Source organism: Esox lucius, chromosome 8 (assembly GCF_011004845.1).
Source record: "Esox lucius isolate fEsoLuc1 chromosome 8, fEsoLuc1.pri, whole genome shotgun sequence".
Classification (NCBI taxonomy): Eukaryota; Metazoa; Chordata; class Actinopteri; order Esociformes; family Esocidae; genus Esox; species Esox lucius.
In genome coordinates, this window is record NC_047576.1 from 21,815,569 (window position 1) to 21,827,501 (window position 11,933).

Sequence of the window (11,933 nt, forward strand, 5' to 3'; positions counted from 1 at the left end):
CAATTATACTGTAATAATACTGTAGTCTTACAGTTTTTTTTAAAATTACAAAACATAAAATAAAAAGTATTTCATCTTCTCAGATAATTCGTAAAGTATTTATGAGACTATTCAATACGTACTGATCCACTACCAGATTTATTTGTACCCTATTCATTTTGTCATTATTGAACCAAGATAAGACTGATTCTAGGTCTGTAGGGGAAAAGGCACGATTCATCCAATCAGGTACGGGAGGAAGTAGAAACGGAGATATGTGACGTTTGAAATGACTGGCAAATGCTGCTTCCTGGAAGATGGCCGGCTAAACAAAATAGTCATAGATATAATATAAGAAACTTTTCGCATTTGCAAACTACTTTGCTTAGCCAAATTGTTAGGTTTCAATACATGCAATTCGATCCTTTATACTTTGATCCTTTGTATGAAATGTTCTTTGAGTGACTGTTTGCCGCTGCTGTAGCTTTTCAAATACCCTTAGAAGCTAACCAACTTTTTCCCATTCAGCAGAAAAGCTAGCGTTAGCCAGCTAGCAAATGTCACTCTTAGCTACATGTCAACAGAAATAGACACTTGAGTGTAACTGCAGCTCATCTCTCGTGGACAGACTACTATATGTAAACATGAATCAGACATTACGCGAGGCTCTCGTTCTTGGTCAGTCTAGATTAAATGGTATTTGAAACCTGCCAGTGATATTAATATCCACGAAAAGAAATGGGGCACAGTGATTCGTTAGAGCAAGCTACTCTTTTTAAATTCGATCCATTCGGTCTTTTTCTCGGACTGTCTCGCTGGTTGATTATGTTCTCGCAGCTGCGTACTTCTGTCTTAAATGTATAGCTAGCTAGCTGTATTGATTTACTAATCATATTGCAATGGCTCACTGCAGTTCAGATCCAAGTGGGAAATTACACCGTTCAGATACCAGCTCGGTATTGATTTCAGGATCCCCCGGAAACGTTGATCAGGCCATGAAGCCGGTGTTGTTTGAAATATTTGGCGAGATTTGGAACGTCCAGGCCCGGCTCGGGCAAGGCGTCTCAGCCTCTGTATACCGGGTGAGCTCTGGGAGAGCCAGCACGGCCGCGGTTAAGGAGTTCCAGGCAGACTCTCAAGGCGGTGATTACGGGTATCACAAAGAAAGGTCTGTGCTGGAAGACATCCAAGGACACAAAAACATTGGTAAAAAAAACCTTTTATCTGTTGTCATACAATACGATTGTATGCTATACACTATCTTTGAAATTACGATGTCAATGTTCAGTTGTGTAATAACTGTATGAGGGACTACTGGTCGTCTCATTTAGGTCTGTGTTAGGCGGCTTGTTGATCTGTTATTACAACAAGTTCCAAGTCTTAGTCTTGCCTCACTTTGATATAGGTTCCTGGCAGTGCTGGTATTTCAACACTTGATCATATCATAAAACCCATCTCAGTCACATCCAACCAACTCTGTTAATGACCCTGACTAACATGTCCTAGTAACCCTACCTTGTCTGTCATGTTTGTGTAAAGTTCAATATTCTTATCTGCTCTAAAACAATTTAAATGAAGATAAGATCTTGAGGAGTTTACGTTGCCCCATATAAGGAAATTCCATATTTTCTCACTGTTTTGATCGTTACCTAGTCGCTCATTCAATGGCAGCAGTGTCAGGACGTCTCAGATTCTGTACTTTATAATGTGCAGTATTTCGTACTAAAACCTATGTGCAAGGACTTCTTTTAAAAAGTACACATCAATTGAAGGAACAGTTCAGATTCAACATTTTGTAACATAATGAGGTAAAACATTTCAGAAAGTGTAATTTTGTCACCAAACATCTGCACTGTTCATTAACAAAATTAGTTTACATTTATTTTACATTCATGAAATGCGAGTACAATGACTTCCATCTTTTCATATCACTTGCCCTTTTCGAAAACCTTTCGGCAACACGTCCGCATTCACTTATCGCTCTGGATAGGAGTGTCTGCTGAATGATTATGATATAAAGATAACAGGGTGATAACCTTGCTTTAAAGATCTGTAAAAGACACATTCAAAAAGAGATCTTTGTAACCCTGTCCACCTCCCACTCAAAACCCCTTCTTGTCTCTGTAGTAACGCTGTACGGGGTGTTCACCAACCACAGCCATGCTGGTGTGGCCACGCGCTGCCTGCTGCTGGAGTTGCTGGATGTCAGTGTGTCTGAGCTGCTGGTGAGGGTCAATGCCCAGAGCCAGGCAGCCGTTCCCCAGGGTGGTGGTTCCCTGCCCCAGGGCCACTCTATGTGGCTGGTCCAGCACTGTGCCAGGGACGTCCTGGAGGCCCTGGCCTTTCTTCACCGGGAGGGATATGTCCACGCTGATCTTAAGCCGCGCAACGTGCTCTGGAGTGCCGACGACGAGTGCTTCAAACTCATTGACTTTGGCCTCAGCTTCAAGGAGGGCAACCAGGTGAGGTGGCCTGGAGTGTTGGTGTTGGACTGGGTTACTAGCGTCTGAGAGAGAAACAGGAGTTGGACTGGGTTACAGGCATCCTAAAGAGAAACAGGAGTTGGACCGGGTTACAGGCATCATAAAGAGAAACAGGAGTTGGACTGGGTTACAGGCGTCTGAGAGAGAAACAAGAGTTGGACTCAATCAATGAATCACATTTATTTATAAAGCCCTTTTTACAACAGCAGTTGTCACAAAGTGCTTTTACAGAAACACCCGGCCTTAAACCCCAAGGCGCAAACAACAGTAGTGTGTAATTTCAGTGGCTAGGAAAAACTCCCTAAGAAGGCTGAATTTTAGGAAGAAACTTAGAGAGGACCCAGGCTCAGAGGGGTGACCAGTCCTCTTCTGGCTGTGCCAAGAGATGGCGATAGAAACAAGAGTTTGTCTGAGAGAGAAACAGGAGTTGGACTGGGTTACAGGTGTCTGAGAGAGAAACAGGAGTTGGACTGGGTTACAGGTGTCTGAGAGAGAAACAGGAGTTGGACTGGGTTACAGGTGTCTGAGAGAGAAACAGGAGTTGGACTGGGTTACAGGTGTTGTAGAGAGAGAAACAGGAGTTGGACTGGGTTACAGGTGTTGTAGAGAGAGAAACAGGAGTTGGACTGGGTTACAGGTGTTGTAGAGAGAGAAACAGGAGTTGGACTGGGTTACAGGTGTTGTAGAGAGAGAAACAGGAGTTGGACTGGGTTACAGGTGTTGTAGAGAGAGAAACAGGAGTTGGACTGGGTTACAGGTGTTGTAGAGAGAGAAACAGGAGTTGGACTGGGTTACAGGTGTTGTAGAGAGAGAAACAGGAGTTGGACTGGGTTACAGGTGTTGTAGAGAGAGAAACAGGAGTTGGACTGGGTTACAGGTGTTGTAGAGAGAGAAACAGGAGTTGGACTGGGTTACAGGTGTTGTAGAGAGAGAAACAGGAGTTGGACTGGGTTACAGGTGTTGTAGAGAGAGAAACAGGAGTTGGACTGGGTTACAGGTGTTGTAGAGAGAGAAACAGGAGTTGGACTGGGTTACAGGTGTTGTAGAGAGAGAAACAGGAGTTGGACTGGGTTACAGGTGTTGTAGAGAGAGAAACAGGAGTTGGACTGGGTTACAGGTGTTGTAGAGAGAGAAACAGGAGTTGGACTGGGTTACAATTGTTGTAGAGAGAGAAACAGGAGTTGGACTGGGTTACAGGTGTCTGAGAGAGACACAGGAGTTGGACTGGGTTACAGGTGTCTGAGAGAGACACAGGAGTTGGACTGGGTTACAGGTGTCTGAGAGAGACACAGGAGTTGGACTGGGTTACAGGTGTCTGAGAGAGACACAGGAGTTGGACTGGGTTACAGGTGTCTGAGAGAGAAACAGGAGTTGGACTGGGTTGCAGCTGTCTGGGAGAGAAACAGGAGTTGGACTGGGTTACAGGTGTCTGGGAGACAGCATTTCCAAGTGGGATTTAGCATCTGCCTGCAGTGTTGAGTTATGCAGCAAGTCAAGAGAATAATACCAGAAATGTTCAACTTTGTGTGTTCCTCAGCCCATTTGATTGTGTATTTTCTTGGCCTGGGTGTTCCTAGGATGTGAAGTACATCCAGACGGATGGGTACCGTGCCCCGGAGGCTGAGCGTCAGAACGCCCTTGCCCAGGCGGGTTTGGAGGTGGAGGGGGATTGCTCGGCAGCTGTGGACCTCTGGAGCCTGGGCATCATATTGCTGGAGATGTACTCTGGCATCAAGCTCAAAGACACCGTCAGGACACCCGAGTGGAAGGTACCTCTGGTCTAGGGCTCTCCAAATTCTCTTTGTTTGTTCTTTTACTGTGTGGAAGATTTTGTTACACTCCAGCACTAACACATCTGTTCCAGTTACCATTCTCTGCCATGTAGTCTGAGGGGCTGGATTTACGAAAGTCCTTTTGTAAATCACTCTGGGTGTCGACCAAATGACTTAAAGTGTAATTATTCCTTAGACAACCGGGGTGTGTTGTCCAAGCTGCCGTTCTTAGCCTGCTGTTCTTTGCTCCTGCAGTGCAACAGTGCAGTGATAGTCGACCATATCTTTGCCAGTAACAGTGTGATGTGTCCCGCCATCCCCGTTTACCACCTCAGAGACCTAATCAAGAGGTAACCACAGTGAACGGACACCTGCGTCTGCACTACCTCAAACACCACACGTGCTTTGTTTCAGTTTCTTTTGTCATTTTGAAGTTTCGAGTTAACTGTATGGTGTTCATCTTGAATGATGGGCCACTTTTAACACCCATGTGTAATATCTGTGTGCGACGGCAGCATGCTTCACAACGACCCCAAGCACAGAGGCACAGCCGAGGCGGCCCTGCTTAACCCGTTCTTCAGCATTCCCTTCGGTATGTCCGGAGCCCCATGCAAAGTCCACCGTCGATATGCGCTGGTTACGTCTTACACAGCATAACCTCTGAGCATCTCTCTTGCCCCCACTCTCCTGTTACTATCTCTGCCGGCGATCTTGTATCTTTTTATGATGCGTTTTGTATTATGGGCCTGTCATTTAAAACGAAACCCATTACAATCATTGTAGAGTGGTGTACAAATAACCCTCCACGTAGTCACTCAGGAAAGTGTGTGTCTGTGTGTTATAGCCCCTCACATAGAAGACCTGGTTCTCCTGCCCTCTCCTGTTTTGCGTCTGCTCAACCTGATCGATGACAGCCATCTGCACAATGAGGAGGAGTACGAAGGTCGGGCACAGTGTTTTCTAACCAGCCTTCTCCAGTGACCCCCAGTCAAGCTAAAGGAATATGCCCTTTCCCTATTTGTACGCTACATTTCATAAGATAGTCTGTGGCTCTGCTGTCATCCACAACTGGGTGAGAATGAGGCATTCGGTTCATGGCACCGAATTGTTTGGAAACTGAAATCAGTCTTAGACACACACACAAGACATGATGAAGTTGAAATGTTTGAGTTGCTGCCATGCCATAAGGAAGGTGCCATAGCCATTATAGGCCTCTCAGGTACTGTACATTCTCTAGCACGGTGATTTATACATTCACACCCAGCAGAGGGCCAGCACCATTCATCCAACCCCAAAGAGGTACAGAGAGGATTGAAGAAGTACACCGCATTTAAAGAGTCGCCACACAGTCACAACACACACTAACTTACATTCGCTCTAAAGCAAACAGTAGTCGCAAATGGGCAGGGTACGTTTCATTTTCACCCTTGACCTTGAGCCATGTTAACGGAGACCCTTGGCGTGTCGCTTGCCAGAGCTTAGGTTACCTGCGCTTTCTCTAATTTTAATGACATCTCTAACTGATGTAATCACACAGGGTCTGCTCGTGTGCACATACCGTAATGTGGAATTAAAGAGAGCAGGGAATAGTCAGGTCAGCTGTGCACCTTGCCTTCATTCCTTGTACAAGTGTCCAATTCTGTGGTGGGCTTCTTTTAATGAGCGTGTTCTACACTGATGCCCATGTTATGGTCACTAAGTAGCATGAGGCGGTTGTGTTGTCAGACATCTTGGAGGACATGAAGGAGGAGTGTCAGAAGTATGGCTCCGTGGTCTCCCTCCTCATCCCCAAGGAGAACCCAGGCAAAGGACAGGTAGGACACAGCCAGCCACCTAACCAGTTCCCTGTGGTCTTTCTGTATGATGGATTGGTAACCCCCCCCGTGGACCTCCATTCCTCTCCCGGCTAGCTTAACCTGTGTGAGTTTGTTCCCCCCAGGTTTTCGTGGAGTACGCCAACGCGGGCGACTCCAAGGAGGCCCAAAGACTGCTGACGGGACGGACCTTCGACGGGAAATTTGTCGTTGCCACCTTCTATCCCCTGAGTGCTTACAAGAGAGGTTACCTATACCAGACCGTGCAGTGAACGCACAGGCTCGCATGGATCAACACAGCCACACTGTCTGCTGCTAAGGCCTAGGTCCCAGTCACTGGGCTTGTCACTGTCATTATGCATATACTCCTATCAGATCAACACTGCTTTCTGCAGCCTCTAGGGCCAGAGTTAACCTGCCTACTGTGCCCTGTAGCTTCCTGGATGTAGCGCCAGTCTGGACTAGAACCATTTGCCCTTTCCGGTCTTTCATGTCCTCCTGTGGGGAGGTATACTGCTGCATGATGCTGTTCCATCCAGACGATGTTTATCACAGGGTTGTGGTTTAACTGTCACAGCAACGATAGATCCTGACTGGTCAAAGCTGCACACTGTCTCACTTTGAACGCTGTGCCGAGGTCAAACTCTGACCCACAGAATTACATTTTGGTCCCGTCACTTTGTAGAGCACAACTACAGTACCAAGTGCCCTAGGAGTTTCTCGTGAACCTAGAAAGCCATTGATATTACAGCGGCATACATTTCTTCATATGCAATTTCTTGAATGTCTTCTAGATGCTTTATCTTAATTTGGTAATCCTGTTGGCAGTGTGTAGTTTATTTATGGTTTAAAACGTAATCTGAATATTTGAAAATGTCGGCCTCTTGTAAAAGAAAATTTGACAAACCAATGAACATTTCATGAACTGTTGTTGCCGGACACTTCCTGTGGGGTGTCCAATTGAGATACAGCATTTGCATGTTGATTGAGGTCATTGAAACTCTTCCTAGTGTTTGATCAATGTCCTCGTCAACGGTTGAGCCGCAATTTCCACTTCTTTAAAATGACCTTCCTGTGACCTTTTTCCTACGAGACGTTTGTTTTAACACTTGAATTCCGAAGTTACCACTGCAATGGTTAGTAGAAACACGCTGAGTTCAATAACATTCTCAGTTAAAAACTCCAGCCACTAAACTGCAGCACGCTTTTGTGGTACATTATATAAATCACATATTTTCTGATGAAAGGGACGCGTCATTCACTGGAACTGTACTGAACATACCAACCAGCTTACTGTATGCTTGGAGCTCATTAATGTGGGTTTTCGCAGACTAATATTGAAGTTGGGTGGCGTTCAAGCTGTCAGCGCTGTAGTACAGCAGCCTACTATTCCAGTTCTAACTGAGGTCTGTGAGTTTGATAGTCTGCATACCATATCAGTGTGTGAGAGCCGTGTTGGTGGATTCTGGTGAGATGATGTAGTGTTCTGATACTGCCGGCTTCTGTAGCCCCGTGTTGTGTGCGTGAGATGTTAAAAACCAACAGCACTATATTGCATGCACTTAAATGATAGTTCACAGGTTGTGTTTCTACTGACAGTCAAAGGTTAGGGGCGGTGTTCATTCTGCCTGTCTCTTGACTCCTCTTGTTGCCTGTCTGCTGCTCATATTAATTCCAGTTACCCTGTGAGTCCTAGGCAGCGGAGCACATAAGCCTCTGAATGGGAAGGCATTTTCAGGCAGGGGTTAGCAGGCTAATGGTATCCTGGCCATCTTTATGAATACTGCTGCACCTCCCAGCCGTCAGACTGGACAAAGGGCTTGTTTTCCTTTCTGATAAAGAACCTAGCTGAACTTCCGTAGCTCTCTCCTGCCTGCTGAGCCCTCCCAGATGCCCTTTAAATTGTTTGAGAACGAGACCATTTATTAACATGAGCCAAAAATGACTTTAAAGCACATTGTTGTTGATAGACTAAGATTTACTCGTTTTGCTACAAAGATATACCGTTTATTAAATCCTCCCATAATGTGAAAGCAATGACTCTAAGACCTCTTGGCACCATCCACGGAGTCCCCATAAAACAGAAACGTCCGGTTTTCAGGGATGCAGCCATCCTCAACCTAGCTTCCATTTCTCTCTGAAAACAGAATGCTTGATCTTCCGCTCATGCGTTTAGTTTTACGCCTGCAATGTTGGGTTGAAACACGCATTCAACTGCCGTCTCTACCGCCACTTCTCCGTCATCATCTACAATCTAACACTAACAGTCTGCTCCTGTTTACTGTGTTCACGGATGTTTCAATAAACACCCTTTCCCAGAGTGGTGGTCAGTAGATCCCAATCAAAGCCTCTATGGATTCCTTCCTAATCTCCACAACCATGGAGCGTGAGGACAGCATTTCTTTATGCAAACATTTTCAGGGAGATGATTTTTGTTTTGTTTACGCTGTTTTGCCACCTCTCCGAATGCAGTTTTTTTTTTTTCTTTTTTCTTTTCTTACCTCTTTAAAATATATTAGTACTCAAGTGAGTGCGTCTGTGTGTCTGATAACACATTTCGATGGCTGAAATGGATTTGTGAGCAAGCTCTGCCGCCTGCTAGCTATGTGCAAAATTGTTTCTATAATATATGTATTAGATTGGCGGTGGTAGAGCAGACTGTTGTTGAAGGATGACTGTGCTCACAATGTTAAACAGGGAAAACAGGTCCAACTCGGTGGTTGCCTGCAGTGTAGGAGAGTGAAACAGAGCGAATACCAGAGAACCAGAACCAGTTGTGAGCAATGCTGCGAGTCATTCAAAGTATGCCGCAGTAGTTTGGGCCTGAGGCCGAGCTCATTCCTTGTCAGGTTAGATGTTTCATTTCCCAGGACCGCTGGTATAACTAAATCGCTTTCCAGGCAATTTGTAATAATCTACACTCTTGTATTGGAAACGAAATGACTGTGCAACTTTCTTTGGAATGTTTTCTTGCTAAGCAGTTGGAGTGTCTCTGATTAGCAGTCGGCCAAGCCAAGTCTCTTCAGAAACTGGTTGGCAGAGTGTGTCTGGGTGTCAGGTCTGACATCTGACATTTAACTCCCTGTACTGTCCAGGAGCATGCCGGGCCCTGTTAATATGCATAAAGCCCCTGTCTGGGACTCTGCCTGAGAGGGGCAGTGTGGTGAGGTCTAGACTGGTTTGGGGGTGTTACACATATGGGGAGGTGAATTGATGTTTCTCAATGGGAGGGATATTGATTTTGTGTGTGTGTGTGGGTGGGTGGGTACGTGGATACGTAAGTTACTACAAGTTGCTTTGGATATGTCTGTGAAGGTGAGGGACCGAGGTGTGCCAACTAAGGCTGTGGCAATTAGCGACGGCTCAAACAGTCTCATCAGAAATCTGCTTTGACCCAAAGAGTCCACAGTTCCACTTAGCTGGGTGTAAAGGTTATGGGGTTTGGTGTCAGTTTTCCAGGTCTGGTGCGTGTGTGCGTGCGTGAAGGGAAGGCCTCACATATCTGCCTAGATCCATGTTGGTTGGCATTGGTATGTTGTTTCATTTAGGTTTGTTAGCTACACATATGAGCTGTTACAGAACTGCTGTTTGCAGACATAATATGCACAAATGGGCAATTATTTTGTACTGAATTGAGATGAGCCCTGCTTCATGGCACTGATCAAACAATTTAATTATAAGCAATATATTAGACCATAAAAGATGACTATTACAGAATAAAATATTATGCTGGCAGTGTTTTATCAATCAAGCTCCTTCCCCATTTAGACAATCGTAATGATTATCACTTTTGACTCTGAGCAACACTTTGTAATCTTTGGGATTGGTGAAGACCTGCTGCACTTAAAGGCTGGCAGCCTCCAATACAAAGACCAACAGTTGTCTCCCACAGAACTAAAACTAACTTGAATGTAAGTGTCTCATTTTGAGTTCCTCGACTCACTCAAACTCAATTGAGATCAGCTTAAAAAAGGCAGATATGAGAATGTAACACATGTATAATGGAAGATGCGCAAATGGGTGCAAGTCCAAGCATTGTCACACAGAAACCTGTGATTAAATGGGAGTGATTATATATCTTGTATTATTGTTGCCTATCTCACAATAAAGAATGCTAAACGTTACTGTCTTTAATCAAATTTTTCTGTATTTACAGCCTGAAACCGCTAAATAATTAGACCGTGCATGTAAAATATGTAATAACATAGAACTGCCAGTAGGGGCCAGCACAGCCATATCTCAGAACACCCTGCCATTAATAATAGATATGTTTACTTCGTGTTGCTGTCTTTTTTCATTGATCCCCGCAGTTGTCTGGCTGCAGGGTAGAACAGACCTCACGTCCAGACACAATACATTACCAATCTAACAAGGCCTCATGATCTCTATCATACACTGATTGATTTCCCTGCCCTGATGTTCTCACCAAGCCAACAAATAATTGCTTTCCACAACTCTCTCAGGGGTGGAACGATCCAGGCTGATGCAATTAGAAAAGGAATATAAGGGTTCAGTTCAATCAAACCTGCATTGCAGTATTTACACGCTGGTACCTTTTCCAATGTTCTAAATGTACCGATCAGTTCTATATCAAAGCCTACAACTACAACCCCATTTCCAAAAAAGTTGGGATGCTGTGTAAAATGCAAATAAAACAGAATGCAATGATGTGGAAATCATTTAACTTAATATTTAATTGAAAATAGTAGAAAGACAACATATCAAATGAGATACTGTTTTTGGGAAAGTACTTGCCCATTTTGAATTTGATGCCAGCAACATGTTTCAAAAACATTGGGACAGGGGCATGTTTTCCACTGTGTTACATCACCTCTTTTTTTAACAATACTCTCTGAACTGGGAACTGAGGAAACCAATTGCTGTAGTTTTGAAAATTAAATGTATTCCCATATTTGTTTGATATAGGATTTCAGCTGCTCAACAGTTCGGGGTCTCCTTTGTCATATTTTTTGTTTAATAATGTGCCAAATGTTTTCAATAGGGGACAGGTCTGGACTGCTGTCAGGCCAGTTTAGCACCCAGACTCATTTACTATGGAGCCATGCTGTTGTAATATGTGCAGAACGTTGTTTGGCATTGTCTTGCTGAAATAAGCGAGGCCTTCCCTGAAAAAGACATCTGGATGACAGCATATGTTGCTCCAAAACCTATTTTGTTCAGCATTAATGGTGCCTTCACAGATGTGCAAGTCACCCATGCCATGTGCGCTAATGCACCCCCATACCATCACAGATTCTGGCTTTTGAACTGTGCGCTGATAAGAAGCCGGATGGTCTCCTCTTTAGCCCAGAGGACGTGCCATACATGATTCCCAAAATAATTAAAAGTTTTGATTCATCAGACCCCAGAATAGTTTTGCGCTTCACATCAGTCCATCTTAAATAAGCTTGGGCCCTGAGAAGGTGGCAGCGTTTCTGGATCTTGTTTATATGTGGTTCTTTGTATGGTGGAGTTTTAACTTGCATTTGTGGATGCAGCGAGATACTGAGTTCACAGACAATGGTTTTCGGAAGTGTTCCTGAGCCCATGCAGTGATCCTCTCTGGAATTATCTTTTAATACTCAATCATGTTAATGGCCTGTTGCCAATTGACCTAATTACTTGTTGAGATATTCCACCAGGTTTAGGTTTTTAGCATTACACAACTTTTCCAGTCTTTTGTTGCCCCTGTCTCAACTTTTTTGAAAAAAAAGTTAAAAGTGGGCATATATTTTTCAAGAAACAATAAAATGTCTCAGTTTCAACTTTTGATATCTTGTCTTTACTATTTTCTATTGAATTCTGCATTCTGTTTTTATTTACATTTTACGCAGCGTCCCAACCTTTTTTAGAAACAGGGTTGTATTTTTAGGCCAAATGTTCTG

At 44.3% G+C, this 11,933-nt stretch overlaps 1 protein-coding gene across 1 annotated transcript; it reads left to right on the forward strand.

The window, feature by feature from the left end:
* Positions 1 to 158: 158 nt before the first annotated feature.
* uhmk1 (U2AF homology motif (UHM) kinase 1) lies at positions 159 to 10,172 on the forward strand. Its single transcript, XM_010872287.3, has 8 exons — positions 159 to 1,185; positions 2,107 to 2,441; positions 4,040 to 4,231; positions 4,490 to 4,584; positions 4,750 to 4,826; positions 5,079 to 5,177; positions 5,960 to 6,048; positions 6,174 to 10,172. Exons 1-8 carry the CDS (start codon positions 879 to 881, stop codon positions 6,318 to 6,320), a joined length of 1,341 nt encoding a protein of 446 aa, XP_010870589.1. The 5' UTR covers positions 159 to 878; the 3' UTR covers positions 6,321 to 10,172.
* Positions 10,173 to 11,933: the final 1,761 nt, after the last annotated feature.